Source organism: Oncorhynchus keta, chromosome 10, assembly GCF_023373465.1.
Source record: "Oncorhynchus keta strain PuntledgeMale-10-30-2019 chromosome 10, Oket_V2, whole genome shotgun sequence".
Taxonomy (NCBI): Eukaryota; Metazoa; Chordata; class Actinopteri; order Salmoniformes; family Salmonidae; genus Oncorhynchus; species Oncorhynchus keta.
Window position 1 is genome coordinate 55,961,824 of NC_068430.1, and position 20,345 is coordinate 55,982,168.

Consider the following 20,345-nt stretch of genomic DNA (forward strand, 5'->3'; position numbering starts at 1 on the left):
CTGTTGGCACTCCAATATGTCCCATAAACATCACAAATGGTCCTTTTGTTTGATTAATTCCGTCGTTATATCCCCAAAATGTCAATTTATTTGGCGCGTTTGATTCAGAACAATTAAAGTGGAGGGAGCGCCAGGTCACGTGCCCCAAACACAACAGTACACTAGACTTCGACACTCAGTCTGAACAGCCGTACTTCTTCATTACTCAAAAGATAAACATCAACCAATTTATAACGACTGTTGACATCTAGTGGAAGCCCTAGGAACTGCAACCAGATGCCTCAGAAATCTAGATTCCCGTAGAAAACCAATTGAAAACAGTCACCTCAAAAATAACATTTCCTGTGTGGTTTGTCCTCGGTTTCACCTGCCAAATAAGTTTTGTTATACTCCCAGACATAATTTTAACAGTTTTGGAAACGTTAGTGTTTCCTGTCCAAATTTACCAATTATATGTGCACATCCTAGCTTCTTGGCCTGAGTAGCAGGCAGTTTACTTTGGGCACGCTTTTCATCCGGACGTGAAAATATTGCCCCTATCCCAAACAGGTTTTAAGAATTAAACTGCACATATGACCAAATTGACAAAGGTCCGGATGGCCGCGCTTTTAAAATTGGTTCTATTTCCTTGCCGTCATATTTCCTTTTCCCCGACTTTCTAGCTTTCATTTCGATGACTGTTAGCAAGCTGGACAGAGTAAAGAGACTATACATTTAAGTCTATTATCATTATCGTTAGGATTTAGTTTGAGTAATTTCAATGTCAACTCTCCTGAAAAAAATCAAATAATAATAATTTTACTCAAACCACCTCGTGGGACAGATCGAATGGGCTTAGATACAGTGTATTGATTATCGTATAAAAAAAAATTCTATGTGGACTTTTCAACAAAAGTTCAACGTATAAACAGTTCTAATGATTATGTTGAAATTATATTGATGTTACAACCTGTTAGTCAGGTTAAGTCATATTTTCCCCATCACAATACACTGACAATTTACATAGACGTTTTTATAATTACATTTTTATTTTATTGAGCTAAGCAAGTCAGTTAAGCACAAATTCTTATTTACAATGACGGCCTACACCGGCCAAACCCGAATGAAGCTGGGTCAATTGTGCACTGTCATATTTTTTTTATTAGTTATTTTACCAGGTAAGTTGACTGAAAACACATTCTCATTTGCAGCAACAACCTGGGGAATAGTTACAGGGGAGAGGAGGGGGATTAATGAGCCAATTGGAAACTGGGGGTTATTAAGTGACCGTGATGGGTTTTAGGGCCAGATTGGGAATTTAGCCTGGACACCAGGGTTAATAATAATAATAATAATATATGCCATTTAGCAGACGCTTTTATCCAAAGCGACTTACAGTCATGTGTGCATACATTCTACGTATGGGTGGTCCCGGGAATCGAACCCACTACCCTGGCGTTAAAAGCGCCATGCTCTACCAACTGAGCTACAGAAGGACCAGTGCCATGGGTTCTTTAATGATCTCAGAGAGTCAGGACACCTGTTTAATATCCCATCCGAAAGACGGCACCCTACACAGGGCAGTGGGATATTTTCTTTAGACCAGAGAAAAGAGTGCCTCCTACTGGCCCTCCAACACCACTTCCAGCACTTCCAGCAGGTCCTTCCACCAGGACCAACCCTGCTTAGCTTCAGAAGCAAGCCAGCAATGGTATGCAGGGTGGTATGCTATGGGACTCGCAATCACAGCTGTTTGTGATACAGCCTGGATTCGAACCAGGGTGTCTGTAGTGACACAACAAGCACTGAGATACAGTGCCTTAGACCGCTGGGCCACTCGGGAGTTGAAACCGGGTTGATTCAACCAGTATGTGCCCAGTGGGATGGAATGACTTGTCATGACAACTATCCTGCTTGGTTTGCATCTGTCCATGATATATTCTTTTTTACCCTTCCAATAACCCATGGTGAACTAGAGTCCCGCCAGTTGATAGCTTGACCGTTAATACAGATGGCAGAAGACCGGACCGTTGTCCACACGCCTTCCAGTCAGAGTAAACATTTTGAACAAATCTCTGGGTTTCCAGTGTTGTTTTTGTTTTATTCCTTCTGTTTAAGTCAGAACAGCTACTCCTATTTAATAGGATTTCAGTTTGGTGGTGGTGGCAGCCAACAACCCGTACCGCCTGAGCTGTATTCAATTAGTGCCATTAAGCAGGAACAGTATTTAGCTGGACTGTTTGCAAAGCTTTAAACTGCTTTGCAGATGGCTTCTGAAAGCAAGCTTTGTCAGCATCAACATTATGTACGTAACTGGCGGAAAGTTTAGTTGCGTCATCGCACATTGGGGCTGTCTTATGTTGTCTGTGTGAGTGACTTATGCATAATAGCCAGAAATTGGGAGGGAAATGTACTCTGGAGACAGCTGCACTCTCTTCCCGTCTTGGTAGGAGATCACACATTTCACATTTAATTGGGTGCATCTAAAAAGTCTCAAGTGGCTTCCTCTCGCCTGTCATTTTCTTTAATGTCCCGTGCAAATGACCTAAAGAAGACAACTAAAGGAAGCTACTTTAAACTATTGAGATGCACCCTTTTTTTCCCCCTTCTCGAGATGTGTCCTCTCTTCTGTATCCATCTCTTTGTCACAGAGCTAGCCTGATGTAGGTTATAGGCAAACCCAAAACCCACAGCCTCAATAACCATGTAAACCAGCATGAATAATCTCTGTGTGATTTGAAAAGAGGTCATTTATGATTTTCCATCTGTTAGGGTTTTTTGTAAGAGAATCAGATTTTTTTTTTTTGGGGGGGGCTGGGTTTCACACAAGGATAAATTCTGGGCAGATTGTTTGTAATTATGCAATAATAATATGCCAGTTGGTGCCCCATAGAGCAGGGCAAGTATCCAAAAAATGCGTCTCGAACATGCACACAAACATACAGACTGGAATCTGGAGTGGAGCCAGCATGTCACATAGCTGCCATTGCGACGACAAGCCCCTTCAGCCCTGTCGACGTCTCTGTTATTAGAGTTGGCAGACAGGCAGTGGTCACTAGTCCCCCCTTCAGCACTATCTTCCCCTGGCATGGATGTCTGTCAAAAGCTCGGGTATACAGGTATAGCATTAAACAGCAGGGAACACACATTGACTAATTCACAAAAGTCTTATTCCTGGGTAGCTATGAGGGAATATGTTCTCATATAGGCCTAGTCTTAGATAATTTATGTCATATAATCTTACTTACAAGCAGTTACTGTACACAGTGCTAACCTGTTTTATAATACGTTTTCTAAAACGTCTGCAAAAGATGGTAAGCAAGCCATACGAGCGTTTACTTCTATCCTATTACAGGGTAATTACATATATTATAATGTATTACCCAGATATTTACTCTGGTATAGGGTTTTTGCAATATTAAGTGTGACCCGCAGGTCCATACATAACACAGGAGTCAACGACTCACAACGGTCGACATGGCAGTACATCTTTGACAGCATGTTTTGCTTTCCTGTCTCTCTTTAGAAAACTCTTTCCCTGGGGCCCGGCCACGGTAGTTACTGATTATGTTATCGGTGGTATGTCAATGAAGAGATGGATGACAACATTGGAAATGTGTACTTATACTCGTCCTTACACAAGCTATTTGCCATTGTTGTACAGTTCTAAAAGCCCTACTGTTGTGGGAAAGAATGTGACGGCACCATTTGAACTAGATATGCGAGGTGAGGCAACCTCTAGTGCACATATGTCAGAGTCAAGGCCCGCGGGCCACATCCGGCCCGCGAGAAGGTTTTACGGCCCCTGGGATGATCTTGATTTATTATTAGAACCGGCCCGCAGACCGCAGCAAGCCGGCAGCCCGCAGATCTTTTACACGCACCAATACTACATTTCCCACAATGCAACGGTGACGCACCGAGCAGTAGGCTGCTTCATTTCAATATTTATTGGCACAGCAGTTGTCAGCATCACAGTAAAATTAACTTTCAGATACCCATCAAAAATGGCAAAACGGAAGGTGGACACTGAGAACCGGGGTTTCAAACAAGGTGGGAGTCGGAGTATTTGTTCACGGAGGTAGCTGGAAAACCTGTGTGTCTTCTGTGTGGAGAAAGTGTGGCGGTACTGAAAGAGTATAATCTGAGACGACATTATGAAACGAAACACGCGGACAAAAACAAGAATATGGACATGGAACAAAGGCTACAAAAGGCAGAGGAATTAAAACGAGGCCTCAAATCTCGACAGGCTCTGTTCAAAAAAGCCAAATCACAAGGCCAGGCTGCTGTCAAGGCCAGTTTTATTTTGGCAGAAGAGATCGCTAAATGCCCGGCCATTTACGGAGGGGGATTTCATCAAAACTGCATGATTAAAGTTTGTGACGAAGTTTGCCCAGAAAAAGGCAACTCTTTTTAAATGTGAGTCTGAGCAGAAACACCATTGCCGAGAGAGTAGACCAGTTGTCCATCAATCTAAAAGAGCAGCTTGTGAAAAAGGGAAAAGATTTCATTGCATATTCCTTGGCTGTGGATGAGAGCACCGACATTTCTGACATTGCCCAGTTGTCAATTTTCATCCGCGGAGTGGACTCCAGCCTAAGCGTGACAGAGGAGTTTTTGGCTTTACGTCCTATGCATGGCACAACTACGGGGCATGATTTGTATGAAGAGGTGTCAAGATGTGTAAATGAGATGGAGCTGCCTTGGGAAAAACTCGTGGGTTTGACAACCGAAGGAGCACCTGCGATGTGTGGACACAGGAGCGGACTGGTGGCGAAGATACGGGAAAAGATGCAAGAGGAAAACGCGACAGGTGAGCTGACAGCTTATCATTGTATCATACACCAGGAAGCGTTGTGCGGTAAAGCCTTGAAAATGGAGCATGTAATGAGCATCATCACGTGCACAGTTAACTTTATCAGAGCCAAAGGTTTGAATCACCGCCAGTTCAAGGCATTTCTGACGGAGTTAGAAACGGAGCATGGTGATTTGCCTTATCACACAGAGGTGCGATGGCTAAGCCAGGGAAAGGTGCTTCAAAGATGTTTCGAGCTTCGTGAGGAGATGTGTCTGTTCTTGGACAGCAAAGGGAAAGACACAACACAACTCCGAGACAAAATGTTTCTGTGTGAAATGGCTTTTCTGTGTGACATTACGAGTCATCTGAATGCAATGAACTTGCAGCTGCAGGGTCGGGATCGTGTCATCTCTGATATGTACAGTACAGTGAAGGCATTTAAAACCAAACTGACTCTGTGGGAGACGCAGATGCGGAAAGAAAATTTGAGCCACTTTCCCAGCTGCCAGACCATGAAAGAGAAGCTCTCTACCAGTGCGTTCCCGAGCGCACAGTTGGCTGATAAAATAGGTATGCTTGCCGCTGACTTTGACGCCGATTTGCTGACTTTGAAGCACAAAAAGCAGGTTGGAACTGCTCGGTAACCCATTTGCTGTTGACGTGGAAAGCTCACCACCAAACCTCCAAATGGAGTTGATTGACCTCCAATGCAATGATGCACTGAGGGCAAAATATGCGGCAGTGGGTGCTACGGAGTTCGCCCGTTCCTCCCGACACAATGCCCCAGCTGCGCATCCAGGCTGCTCAAACGTTGTCTATGTTTGGCAGCACATACCTGTGTGAACAACTGTTTTCTTTGATGAACTTGAACAAAACATCACACAGAAGTCGACTTACTGCTGAACACCTCCACTCAATTCTGAGGATTTCCTCAGCTCAGAGCCTTACCCCGAACATTGATGAACTTGTGGAAAAGATGGGACACCACCAAGTATCACCCTCAACCTCAAACAAGTGAACATTACTGTGCAATCACATATTTAGAGTTTTTACTCAGTTCAAGTTTAAAAGTTAAAGTTTAATATTTGTTTTCACTGCATGTTACTTCTCCTTAAACAAAGTGTTGTTTTTGATTAATAGATTTTTGCACTTTATTTTATTGTATTTCAATCCAATTATATTTTAAAAATATTTCAGTTGAGTGGATGATAGAAAATTGCTATTATTGTTTTTTTCTTTGAAGTAAATTTAGCCCACTTTTGCTAAAATAGAAAATATAGGCTACTGATGGTGCCTTGAATACCGGTTTCTTTCATTTAATGTTCATGTTATGGGGATTTTTATATAAAGGAAATTTGTCTTTGTGTCTGTTGAAAATTAAAGATTACTGACAGAGCCATAAGAAAATATTGCTTTATTTATCTGATCATATTGGAATATATTTGTTAGGTTTTCAGTAGGTTCAATTAGGTTCACTAGACTATATGCGTCATTTAAAAATTTTTCAATGAACATTCGAACAGTCCGGCCCTCGGCTTGTAGCAAATTTTTTATTTGGCCCTCCGTCCATTTGACTTTGACACCCCTGCTCTAGTGTATGTGGAGAGAGAGAAGCAACTGGGTACAGTGTTATTGTTGCTAGTAGTAATATAATAATAATAATAATAATATATGCCATTTAGCTGACGCTTTTATCCAAAGCGACTTACAGTCATGTGTGCATACATTCTACGTATGGGTGGTCCCGGGAATCGAACCCACTACCCTGGCGTTACAAGCGCCATGCTCTACCAACTGAGCCACAGAAGGACCAGTAGTGACGGAATGGTGAAAGCCAGAGCATTCCGAAGAGCATCCATTATTCAGGGCTCAACTCGTCTTGCTGGTATGTTCTTTGTCAATGTGAAACCTATGTATTTTAAACATTCTGTGTATTGTTGTTGCATTCCAAGTGAAGGCCCCCCTCTTGCTCTTGACCTTGCTGTAGGGATTTATGTACCATTTTGTACAAGACAAAAAAGATTTTGCTCTGGATACTCTTAGCGACGTTCCTTACATTTACAGTGAGAAGACAGAACGTTTGCAGTTCTTTTACACTGAGACTATTCATGAGTTGTCTGTGGTTTTGGAGTGACACAAGGGCGTACAGTTTCTCAGTGGTGCAGCCTGTCGTTTCACCTAGAGACAAGCCTTAGTAGTTCCAGCTCAGCCATTCTACGGTAATCCGAGAGCTAGCCTGTTCTTTGACGCAGCAACGAGGCAGCGCAAAAACTAGCCTGGCGGTTTACAGCAAGACGCGAGTGAGTTCATCTGTGCGTATCATTAGGTGTAGTGTCACGATACCCGAATTTGGACTTTGATACCAGGTTTACTATCAAGATACTCGTTACCATCGCGGTACTTGATACCACAACGAGACAATGGCAACAACAACAAAGGCGTATTAGCCCAGGTCCAGAATTGCATCCATATAGATCTTTTGAGTTCAATATCATTACATTTGGCATGTTTGATTTTTGAATGTATGCTTTAATGAATCAATTATACAATCAAATAATACATTTGTAAAGAAAAAAAATATATATATATATTTTAACTACATAACCACATAATTGTAATTATTTATTTGAATGGTAAATCTCTAGTCTATCGATTAAACAGGGTAAATCAAGATGTAGCCTAGGCGTAATCACACAATACAGGTGAATGCATATTCAATAGGAGTGTGCATGCATTTGGGACTTATTTTATTATACTGATCAACAACATTTGCATCGACGAAGCAATCTCTTCTTTTTTAAAAGTGTGTGCTGTTTCTTTAAGGCCCATGACATCATTTACACACAATCAGTTCAAGGATCTAGTGAACATGATCTTGATTGGATGAGACAGAGGACACAAAGTGAATTAATAACGTTTTTTTGTGACGGTCAGCTTTCAAATCAGCAATATTTTACGTTGTGGTTTGCATATTATCACAAACAAGTTACTAGGGTAGTGAATTGATGTTAGCTTTAGCAGTAAGCTAACAAGGAAAGTTAGCCTACTAAGATGGAAGCTACATGCATCTTCTAGTATTGTAAATTCTTCTAGCCTGTAATGGACATTTTGTTTTGCGAACAGTAATTAACAGTTTTAGCTTTTCTGCGTGCCATGTTGCATTATTCAAGTTTGTTAACTTCTTTGCAGCAAGAGTGGGGACTGCAGTGGAGGCTGCTGAGGGGAGGACGGCTCATAACAATGGCTGGAACGGGGCGAATGGAGCCAAGCCTATACAACACCCCTAATCAGCCGCGATCCCAAATACTACAAACCCCAATACGAAAATACAATAACATAAACCCATGTCACACCCTGGCCTGACCAAACATATAACGAAAACACAAAATACAATGACCAAGGCGTGACAAACCTCCTGTGGAGGGGAGCTAACATGATGCAGCCCAGACTCCCAGTGCAGGCTAAAAGTGGAGCAGGCACGGTGCTCACGCGTAATAAGGGGACATCAGCTGTGCTGATAGAGAGACTCGATCCTCAGTAGACGATGTGAGACACATTTGACAGAAGTACTGAAAGTTTAAAAAAAAAATGTAAATCAAGTCCCAAACCCTTTTTCATGTACTAGTATCGAAAAAGCTTTGGTATACCGTGCAACACGAATTAGGTGAGGTCGCGACACATATTGAGGCTAAGGCTGTCTGTGGATCAAGCCACACAACAGATCTTTTGTTTGGAGTGTTTGTTTCCGAGTTCCAACGCATGTTTATGTTGCTGCTAGGGTTTTTAAAAGCTGCTGTGAGGGTTTTTAAAAGCTGCTGTGAGGGTTTTTAAAAGCTGCTGTGAGGGTTTTTAAAAGCTGCTGTGAGGGTTTTTAAAAAGCTGCTGTGAGGGTTTTTAAAAAGCTGGTGCCCATAGAGTAGCTGAGATGGACAGTCATAGGGAGAACTTACTAACATAACAATATTAGGGTTTGAGATACTGTACATCTCGATGGAAGGACCAGCCTCAAATCAAATGTTATTTGTCACATACACATGGTTAGCAGATGTTAATGTGAGTGTAGCGAAATGCTTGTGCTTCTAGTTCTGACCATGCAGGAATATCTAACAAGTAATCTAACTTAACAATTTCACAACTACCTTATACACACAAGTGTAAAGGAATGAATCAGAATATGTACATAAAAATATATGAATGAGTGATGGCCGAACGGCATAGGCAAGATGCAGTAGATGGTATACAGTACAGTATATACATATGAGATGTGTAATGTAGGGTATGTAAACATTAGTGGCATAGTTTAAAGTGGCTAGTGATACATTTTTCCATTATTAAAGTTGAGTTGAGTCAGTAGCCACTCAATGTTAGTGGTGGCTGTTTAACAGTCTGATGGCCTTGTGATAGAAGCTGTTTTTCAGTCTCTCGGTTCCAGCTTTGATGCACCTGTACCGTCCTCACCTTCTGGATGATAGCGGGGTGAACAGGCAGTGGCTCGGGTGGTTGTTGTCCTTGATGATATGTTTGGCCTTCCTGTGACATTGGGTGGTGTAGGTGTCCTGGAGGGCAGGTAGTTTGCCCCCGGTGATGCGTTGTGCAGACCTCACTACCCTCTGGAGAGCCTTATGGTTGTGTGCGGAGCAGTTGCCGTACCAGGCGGTGATACAGCCATACAGGATGCTCTCGATTGTGCATCTGTAAAAGTTTGTTGTTTTTTGTGACAAGCCAAATTTCTTCAGCCTCCTGAGGCTGCACCTTCTTCAACACACTGTCTGTGTGGGTGGACCATTTCAGTTTGTGTACGCCGAGGAACTTAAAACTTTCCACCCTCACCACTACTATCCCTTCAATGTGAATAGGGGGCTGCTCCCTCTGCTGTTTCCTGAAGTCCATGATCATCTCCTTTGTTTTGGTTGACATTGAGTGAGAGGTTATTTTCCTGACACCACACTCCGAGGGCCCTCACCTCCTCCCTGTAGGCCGTCTCGTCGTTGTTGGTAATCAAGCCTAACACTGTAGTGTCGTCTGCAAACTTGATTGAGTTGGAGGTGTGCATGGCCACGCAGTCGTGGGTGAACAGGGAGTACAGGAGAGGGCTGAGAACACACCCTTTTGGGGCCCCAGTGTTGAGGGTCAGCGGGTTGGAGATGTTGTTACCTACACTCACCCTTGGCGGCGGTCCATCAGGAAGTCCAGGACCCAGTTGCACAAGGCAGGGTCGAGACCCAGGGTCTCGAGCTTAATAACGAGTTTGGATTGAGTCCGATTGGTCGGACCAGCGTTGAACAGACCTGAGTGCGGGTGCTTCCTGTTTTAGTTTATGTCTATAGGCTGGTAGCAACAAAATGGAGTCGTGGTCAGCTTTTCTGAAAGGAGGGCGGGGGAGGGCCTTATATGCGTCGCGGAAGTTGAAATAACAATGATCTAGGGTTTTGCTAGCTCGGGTTGCGCAATCGATGTGCTGATAGAATTTAGGAAGCCTTGTTTTTAGATTAGCCTTGTTAAAATCCCCAGCTACAATAAATGCAGCCTCAGGATATGTGGTTTCCAGTTTACATAGATTTGAATTAAGTTCTTTCAGGGCCGTTGATGTGTCTGTGATTATGATCGAAGAGAATCCTCTTGGTAGATAATGCGGTCGGCATTTGATTGTGAGGAATTCTAAGTCAGGTGAACAAAAGGGCTTGAGTTCCTGTATGTTTTATGTTCACACCACGCCTCGTACCAAGTTTGAGCTGTTTTGAAAGAGCTGTCATAGTCGTACACATTTCCTTTAGGCCAAGGGTAAAACATTTTGGGGGATTGCCTCAGGAAATGTGCTAGAAAAAGGTCATGGCATTTTTGATTTAGGACGGCTCCAGTTTTGCCTAGATGTCCAAAATGTGATGTGCCATGGCATTGGCCTATATTGTATGTGTCATTCTTAGTGCTTGTTGTTAGCCTTTAACTATAACTGCTTGTCATTTAGGAAATAGGAAATAAGAAACACATCTGGGTAGTTAGAATTACACCAGGCTAGGGCCTCCCGAGTGGCGTCACTACAAATCCGGGTTCGAGCCCGGGCTGTGTCGCAGGCGGCAGCGACCGATAGACCCATGAGGCGACGCACAATTGGCCCAGCGTTTTCTGGGATAGGGAAGGGTTTGGCCGGCCAGGATGTCCTTGTCCCATTGCGGTCTAGCGACTCCTGTGGCTGGCCGGGCACATGCACGCTGACACTGTCACCAGTTGGACGGTGTTTCTTCTGACACATTGGTGCAGCTGACTTCCGGGTTAAGTGAGCTATGTATGTGTGTGTATATATATATATATATTTACAGTGGGGAGAACAAGTATTTGATACAATGCCGATTTTGCAGGTTTTCCTACTTACAAAGCATGTAGAGGTCTGTAATTTTTATCATAGGTACACTTCAAATGTGAGAGACTGGATCTAAAACAAAAATCCAGAAAATCACATTGTATGATTTTTAAGTAATTAATTTGCATTTTATTGCATGACATAAGTATTTGATCACCTACCAACCAGTTAGAATTCTGGCTCTCACAGACCTGTTTTTCTTTAAGAAGCCCTCCTGTTCTCCACTCATTACCTGTATTAACTGCACCTGTTTGAACTCGTTACCTGTATAAAAGACACCTGTCCACACACTCAATCAAACAGACTCCAACCTCTCCACAATGGCAAAGACCTGGGAGCTGTGTAAGGACATCAAGGATAAAATTGTAGACCTGCACAAGGCTGGGATGGGCTACAGGACAATAGGCAAGCAGCTTGGTGAGAAGGCAACAACTGTTGGCGCAATTATTAGAAAATGGAAGAAGTTCACGATAACGATCAATCACCCTCGGTCTGGGGCTCCATGCAAGATCTCACCTCGTGAGGCATCAATGATCATGAGGAAGGTGAGGGATCAGCCCAGAACTACACGGCAGGACCTGGTCAATGACCTGAAGAGAGCTGGGACCACAGTCTCAAAGAAAACCATTAGTAATACAATACGCCGTCATGGATTAAAATCCAGCAGGGCACGCAAGGTCCCCCTGCTCAAGCCAGCGCATGTCCAGGCCCATCTGAAGTTTGCCAATGACCATCTGGATGATTCAGAGGAGGAATGGGAGAAGGTTGTGTGGTCGGATGAGACAAATAGAGCTTTTTAGCCTAAACTCCACTCGCCGTGTTTGGAGGAAGAAGAAGGATGAGTACAACCCTAAGAACACCATCCCAACCGTGAAGCGTGGAGGTGGAAACATCATTCTTTGGGGATGCTTTTCTGCAAATGGGACAGGTTGACTGCACCGTATTGAGGGGAGGATGGATGGGGCCATGTATCGCGAGATCTTGGCCAACAATCTCCTTCCCTCAGTAAGAGCATTGAAGATGGGTCGTGGCTGGGTCTTCCAGCATGACAATGACCCGAATCACACAGCCAGGACAACTAAGGAGTGGCTCTGTAAGAAGCATAGCAAGGTCCTGGAGTGGCCTAGCCAATATAAAATCTTTGGAGGGAGCTGAAAGTCAGTATTGCCCAGCGACAGCCCCGAAACCTGAAGGATCTGGAGAAGGTCTGTATGGAGGAGTGGGCCAAAATCCCTGCCGCAGTGTGTGCAAACCTGGTCAAGAACTACAGGAAACGTATGCTCTCTGTAATTGCAAACAAAGGTTTCTGTACCAAATATTAAGTTCTGCTTTTCTGATGCATCAAATACTTATGTCATACAATGTGATTTTTCTGGATTGTTTTTTTAGATTCCATCTCTCACAGTTGAAGTGTACCTATGATAAAAAATTACAGACCTCTTCATGCTTTGTAAGTGGGAAAAATCGGCAGTGTATCTAATACTTGTTCTCCCCACTGTATGTATATATCCAGAATTATACCAGGCTAAATTCATCTCCACTTTCAAATATTATTCAAATATGATCATTCGAGTCTCCACAAGTCATATAAAAAGGACACATGACCATATCCATCTTAGGACACACTTAAGGAATTCTTATTGGAAAGAAGTGTCGTCACACAAAATCCACAGTCTTGTGGGGTGGTGACGTAAGCACACGCAGAGTTAAATTCCTGTGGATTTTTTTCTGTTACACTTGGACCTTTGCCCACCCCAAGCCCCAAAAATGCTATCTAGCTCCCCCTGGCTATTACTAAGCCAATGTCCCTACTAATTCTACTACATAGACCTGCTGCATATCCCCTCCCACCCTGCCTTAAGCTCCATAAGGAGTGGAAAACAAGGAAGCAAAGTTGTGTGAAAGCCATTTTTTGGGCTACAGTAAACATTGGCATTTTTGTGAAAGAAATGTCCTCTATCAAAGGCAGCTACGCTAATTTTCAAACACTCAAAATGGACCCACCACAGAGTCATCTGTAGCATGATGCTAGCCTGAAATTAGCATTCTATTGAACAGGATCCTGCTTGCCCCTTTTATTACAAATGTAGGATCTTAATTTGATCACATTGTTGCAGGAAAACTTGTAGTGTATTCAAGGTTTAAAAACGTTTCTAAAAAAAAAGGCTTCTGAAGTGGATTTTATTTTACGAAAAATGTAATAACCCCTACAAAAATGTCCATATATTATAATTCACATTTGCTCTTGCTGCATAATTATTTTCCTGTTGTAGCATACTGGCTCAAAATAAGATAATTTGTAAGTCTATAAATGGTGTCAAATAAAGTTTCACTACAGTTGTTTAACTATAGTAATACTACAGAATTTAGTTTGCATATACCCTTCCCATCCCCCTCCCCCAATCCCAATTTGTGCCACCCATAAGTGAGAAACTTACATGCCGGGTATAGGGTCATACTGTAGGGCAAAAAAGTATATTGTAGGATTTTTAATGAATTTATTTGCAAATTATGGTGGAAAATAAGTATTTGGTCAATAATATGTAGCTAGTCCATTGTGAAATGTGACATGTGAAATAGACACTTATTGCTTATTGGAAATGTTTTCATGTGCAGTACAACTACTTAGCATGTTAGCTAACTTTTCCCTTAACCTTAACCCTTTAACCTAACTTCTAAACCTAACCCTTTAACTACTTAGCTAGCATGTTGACTAACCCCTAGCCTAGCTAACTGTAGCAACCTAGCTAATGTTAGCCACATCAAATTGGAATTGTACACGAATGCGTTATGAAGAAAGAAAATTGTATAATACACGCAAAATGCGTTGTGATAAATCGTTTAATGCACATGGAAAAGTGGACTTTATCGTGTGCCTGTCACAAATTTCAGATAAGTCATTTTTGTCGATTTCACAATAAGCTGTGATAATGTGAACTAGTCTGCAACAGTAAGTGGTTTAATGTAGCCTACTTATACTCCAACACGTGGGCTACAGTGATGACTGAAAGCACTTCACTGATAATGAATTTCTTTCATCTCGCAAGCCATGAATGTGTGCTTTATGTACTGAACCAGACTATGGCTGTGTCCCAATCCAAAGGCAGTATCCTTGTCGATTTGGACACACACAGCCTAATGGCTCCAATTGTGGGTCACCGAGCATAGTTATCATATTAAATGTTGTTGGAAAAGCATTAGTGTGCGGTGGGGTAAGCCGTGGGTGGGAATGGAGTTCCTATAATAAAAATACACAATAGGAACTCCGTCAGGTAGCCTAGCGGTTAAGAGTGTTGGGTCAGTAACCAAAAAGTCACTGGTTTGAATCCCCAAGCTGACTAGGTGAAAATCTATCAATGTACCCTTGAGCAAGGCACTTTACCCTAATTGCTTTGGATAAGAGTGTCTGCTAAATGGCATGTAACCATTTAAAAATATATATATATATTTGGTGATCCAACAGTGGTGAGTTTCTTTAGTTATTCTATTATTGCTGAGTATCGTCCTTAATATGTCCCTCATGTCACCTGCTGTACTGTATGTCACCATTCTGTTGACAAAGAGGGGAATGAGTAGAATTGGCCTTCGCAGTTAAATGCTGATGTAGCAGAACAGATTGCACACAACACCCTCCTTCTATTCAGTTGGGAGTGCTTCTCGTCTCTCTCTCTCTCTCTCTTTCAACTTCATCCCCACAGCCCTTCGCTTACACTTCATCAGCATCGTGTCAATTCGACACTCTACCTGCTACACCAGAAACCAACCAAAATCAACTTTATTTCTCGTTATTTCCCAAGATAGAATGAACGCGCGTCAGCCATCGAGAATTGAACCTCGACGATTCCATTGGACTCAACGCAACGCAGGCAGTATAGCAGCCTTCATTGATATAAAAGGAATCACTCCCTCAATGGCTGATGGCTGTAGTGTAGCAGGGTGGTTTCTCTGCCATGGATAGATATATTTTATTTGATCATTTAAAACACAATACAACCAGACAAGTGGATAATGCATTTAAATTAATCGAGGATGACAAACAAAAAAACATTTTAATTGAGGTCCTCTTAAATACAATTACAAACGTAACAGACTGAGCCTTCTAGGCATACTCGAGTTACATATATAATAATAGTTAAGAATTTTCCCCCAAAAATACTTCAGATAATCTCAAAAGCGCATTGAAGGTAAAACAACAAACAAAACATGTAAACGACGAAGATTGAAAGCCTCAGTTGACTTGGGATGAAGTTGAGGCAGTTTGAGTTGAAAAGGCATTGTAGGTTCAGTGGAGGAGGCATCGATGGGACAGGAGGAGAAAACAAAGAAACAAAGACTGTCTGAAAAAAAACGGGATCGGCGCTATTCAACAGCACACCTGCTTCCCCGAATGGTCAGTCACTCCATTGGAGCTGCTTCTCAGGTTCTGGTCCTCCATTACCAGGAATTGCTCTCTCTCTGTCTCTCTGTCTCTCGATGCATCCGTCCTCAGTCAGTCACATCACCTGAAGCGTGGGATTGGGATCGTGTTCTTCGGGCTAGGTGTTCTGGGCTGGAATTACTTGAATCAATTGTCTTATTCATCGAGCTATGTGAAAGCTCCATAGGCTCCACTCCGCAATCAGCCGGTGGTGATCTGTACTTCCTGTTCACATGCAATTGCATTCATTATTTGATTGACAGAATCGGAATTTGGACTTTGACGTTTGCGACTCATGCTAACCACCTGTAGAACATTATGTGCCTGGTATGTACTGTATGTTCCGTGTGCCAGTAAATGTAATTAAAATGTTCCTGTTGGTGCGGGTGTTCCTCCTTCGCGCTAATCTAGCGTGCATTTGGTTCGTTTATTTCTGCTTGGAGATACCTTTATCTTATATTAAAGGTGGTGACACTTTCCCTGACATCAGTTTTGTTGGTATGCAAATGAACAGACAAAGTACTGCGGTCTTCAAAATTCACGCTGACGCCACTTCATAGGAATTGATCTCTCTGAACCCTCAAAGCTTTACAGTATATCATTGTTGAACAATAAAGACTTGTTAAAACTCAACTCTCTCTCCCTTCCCTCCAGTCTCCACATGCATCACCACCTGTAAGAAGCCGGCGCCCCCGCCCGTGCCGCCCCGCACCACCTCCAAGCCCTACATCTCGGTGACGGTGCAGAGCAGCACAGAGTCGGCCCAGGACACCTACCTGGACCACCAGTCTGAGCGCGACCGTCGCAGCGAGACGATCACCAGCCAGTCTAGCCAGGCACACAGCAATTCCTCCGACAGCCTCGACAGCACGCGCGCCAACAGCCTGGCTCGGGGTGTCCCTCGGCCTATCCCCATGCCCGTCGCCATCCACCGGGAACCCCTCGCCACCACCGTCCACCACGCCACCACCGGGACTGACACCAATGACTCCCAGCATGAACCCCTGAGGACAGGCGGTAGCAGAGGGAGCCTGGCAGCAGAGGAGCCACGAGCGGACATCGTGCCCCGGAGAAAGCTCTCCTCCATAGGGATACAGGTTGGAGCGCGTCGTTACAGTTTAGTCAATGACGATACGGTATAGTCAGTGGCATTACGGTAATATAAGTGACGTTACGGTAATATAAGTGACGTTACGGTAATATAAGTGACATTACGGTAATATAAGTTACGGTAATATAAGTGACGTTACGGTAATATAAGTGACGTTACGGTAATATAAGTGACGTTACGGTAATATAAGTTACGGTAATATAAGTGACGTTACGGTAATATAAGTGACGTTACGGTAATATAAGTGACGTTACGGTAATATAAGTGACGTTACGGTAATATAAGTGACGTTACGGTAATATAAGTTACGGTAATATAAGTGACGTTACGGTAATATAAGTTACGGTAATATAAGTGACGTTACGGTAATATAAGTGACGTTACGGTAATATAAGTGACGTTACGGTAATATAAGTTACGGTAATATACGTTACGGTAATATAAGTTACGGTAATATAAGTGACGTTACGGTAATATAAGTTACGGTAATATAAGTTACGGTAATATAAGTTACGGTAATATAAGTGACGTTACGGTAATATAAGTGACGTTACGGTAATATAAGTGACGTTACGGTATTGTCAGTGGTGTTACAGTGGAGTCATTAACGTTTCATTAGATTCCGTAATATCACAGTATGTTTCTTAGTGTTTGAGGTAAAAAGCTAGAGTAAGTGTGTCTATGGTACAAGTTTGGCAGTGTGGCTTAGGTCCAGCAATGGACTGGCGTGCAACCATTGGGCTGCTGGAGGCTATTTAACCTAACCATTGATCATTTTAAAGAATAAACAAACAGTGAACTGTGCTAATTAAACATGTATTTTTCTTATGCTTACAGCTCATATGGGGCATACTGAATTAGAATTTTGAAAAAGTGCCATCTGGAAAATGAGTTCTCCCCATCCTTGCCTGGGGAAAACATAATGCTTTCACTTCATTATTTAATATTGATTTTTTTTTTTTTCAGACTGTCTCTAGAATGAGGCAGCTGGTTCTTTTTTTGCGCGATGCAAATGGTCAGATCTCACAATGCCTGCAGAAGTGTTTACTGTCTCTGGAACCACATAAACATTATATATAGTAGCAATCTTCTGAGGCGCGCAGATCGACTGCAAAAAAATATGACCTGGAGCACTACAGATTTTCTACCGGAATCAACCTTTTCCAGGTGACAAATGTTTTGTATTGAATACTGTTTTTTTGATCGGTTGTTAGGTTGACTGCATTCAGGAGGAAGTCCAGCGAGAGGAGACACCGCCACCGCCATTGGCCAGATTCCAGTCAATCGGAATCCAGGCGGACGACGGCTGGTAAGGGCACTTCCTGTCCCGTTTGTGACTCCCGTTCATTTCTTCTCCACACAATAAAATGTTGCCTAAATATATTAATCTCTGGGGGGCCATTTTAATGTAGACACTGAGAAAATATACATAATATGAGAAAACCTTAACACACCTTCTATGTTGCCAAGAGCATACAATATTTACATAAGCTATTTTACAATGACATTTGAAAGTCATTCTGTAGTTCTGTAGCGTAGTACTTGTCATGTAGTTTTACATAGTTTCGTAGATATTTTGAATGCCAGGAAGTCTTTGCATGCCACACTCGGCTTCACTCCCCTTTGTTCCCTCTCTTTGACCTCCCTCCTAGCTTTCATGCTGTTTTGCAAATACCAGTTGGTTGTCAGAATTATCTCACTATTTGAATACATCTGAATGTGGCCTTTATCATTTGACATCATAGACAGAGCCTAAACAAAGAGCTTCTATACCGGAATGTCCACCGATAAAATACTCATTTTCAAAACACCACCTCCTAGTCCTATTTCTAATTAAAACATAAATGCTATTTATTGGCACCCCATACCAACAATTAAAGTATGTATTTTACCTCCCTCCCCATCTATTATTATTATCCTATTCTTAACCATGGATATTCAGACTGCCAAGCATCCATAATATTTCCACAGATTCGTCCATTCCCCTGTTTGGCGTTTCCTGTTCTATCACTTCAATCAGAAGGTAGCATTGTAGCCAAGGTCCAGACAAAGGTCAGGGTTTGCACTAACATGCCAAGCCCTTTACCCGTACACGTGATGAGTCATAGAGATAGATAGAGATCGAACTTGCCACAAAAGACTGCGATGGCATGTGCAATGCAATGGAGGGCTTTCACCATTTTAACGTTGTCAACTGTGTGGTATGCTCTCTATCTATCTCTATGGTTTAGGCTATGTTCTGTGTCTCCTGTCTACTGCCTCCGAGCTGAGTGCACCACCGCATCATGTCGACAAGGCAACGCTACACTGTGATCGATATCCGTCTTCTGTTTTTATACCTGTATTGATCAGTAGAGGATGTAGTGGCTGGCGTTGAGAACATTCCTTGGTTTGTTTTGCAGCAGGAAAAGGCTATGTCGTATTTTTGTCCTCTAGTCTTTGTTATGGATAGTTGGCTCAGTTACAGAAGCAGTTGGGGTTGGTTTGGTTGGCTTTTGATTGCAGGTTGGTGTTACTTATCCATTGTTTTGACAGAATAACATTATTAGAGATGCATTGTCTGTTTTGCCATCGATATTGATGGAACATTGACCACTTTCAATTTTTTCACTGTTTTGTGTGGGGTTTTTTCAGGCACAGTTGCTCCAGTAGCATGGCCTCCAAGCAGGAGACAGACTCTGACACACAGGACCTTCCCATCAACTCGCACGCCAACTCCCACGCCAAGCCCGCCGCCGAGAAGAAGAGCATGGTCAACAGTGCCTGCCAATCCATGGCCTCGCCCCCGTGCAGCGGCCAGGTCAGCAAGGGCAACGGATCAAATCCCACCGTTGACACCAGTACGTCGCCACCTCCGCTTCGGCAGATCCTCAACCGCTCCACCACACGGTCCGACTCCTCCGACTCCTTCTCCGAGAGCATGGACCCGGCCCTGGACCCCTCATCCCTGCCCCCTCCGGACCCCTGGCTGGAGAGCGGGAACGGAAATAGCGGTAGCGGGAACCCTAACGCGGTGCCCCCTCCAGGCCCTGCCTGCCGGCGGGACGGCCACTGGTTCCTCAAGCTGCTGCAGGCGGAGACGGGCCGCATGGAGGGCTGGTGCCAGCAGATGGAGCAAGAGACCAAAGACAACCAGCTCTCAGAGGAGGGTAAGACAACTAATCGTTCTATTCTTGCAGGAAAATATACAAACAATTGCCTACCCTAGTTACAACTATCATTGACCGCTTTCATTTGAAAATGTTTGCTCCTGTGGAGACATAATGATCATGAACCTATCAGAAAGTAGGTCATACCCTGACAACAGACTATGCTCCGGGACAAACCTCTCCCTAACTCAACTCTACGCAAAGTTTTTCCTGAGATGACACAATGTAGCCTATTCTTTTGGAAAGAGCCCCCACTAACATCTATACCATGCGGATGGACTGATCTAGATAGTGGTTAGACCTGAACTGACTCGATCCAAAGGTTCAAAGCCTTGGAAGTAGGGTTCAACCACAGGATTCACACACAAACACACACACACACTGCAGTGGATGAGGCGGTAATACCTGGGGTTAACACACAGACAGACCTGTTATACTAGAATTACACTAATCTACTCTGGACCGAATTACAGACCCAGATAATATTAACGCCTCAACATCAGGCTGACACAGCACACGAGAGAGTAGGC

General features: G+C 43.2%; 1 protein-coding gene across 3 annotated transcripts in view; it reads left to right on the plus strand.

Moving 5' to 3' along the window:
* LOC118389376 (disks large-associated protein 4-like) overlaps positions 1–20,345 on the plus strand; it is a 226,924-nt gene that overhangs the window by 197,952 nt on the left and 8,627 nt on the right. For all 3 annotated transcript variants that reach the window (XM_052527312.1, XM_052527314.1, XM_052527313.1), the window contains 3 exons: positions 16,210–16,652; positions 17,881–17,975; positions 19,301–19,815. In XM_052527312.1, the coding sequence (XP_052383272.1) occupies positions 16,210–16,652; positions 17,881–17,975; positions 19,301–19,815 (1,053 nt within the window). The remainder of the gene's footprint in view (positions 1–16,209; positions 16,653–17,880; positions 17,976–19,300; positions 19,816–20,345) is intronic.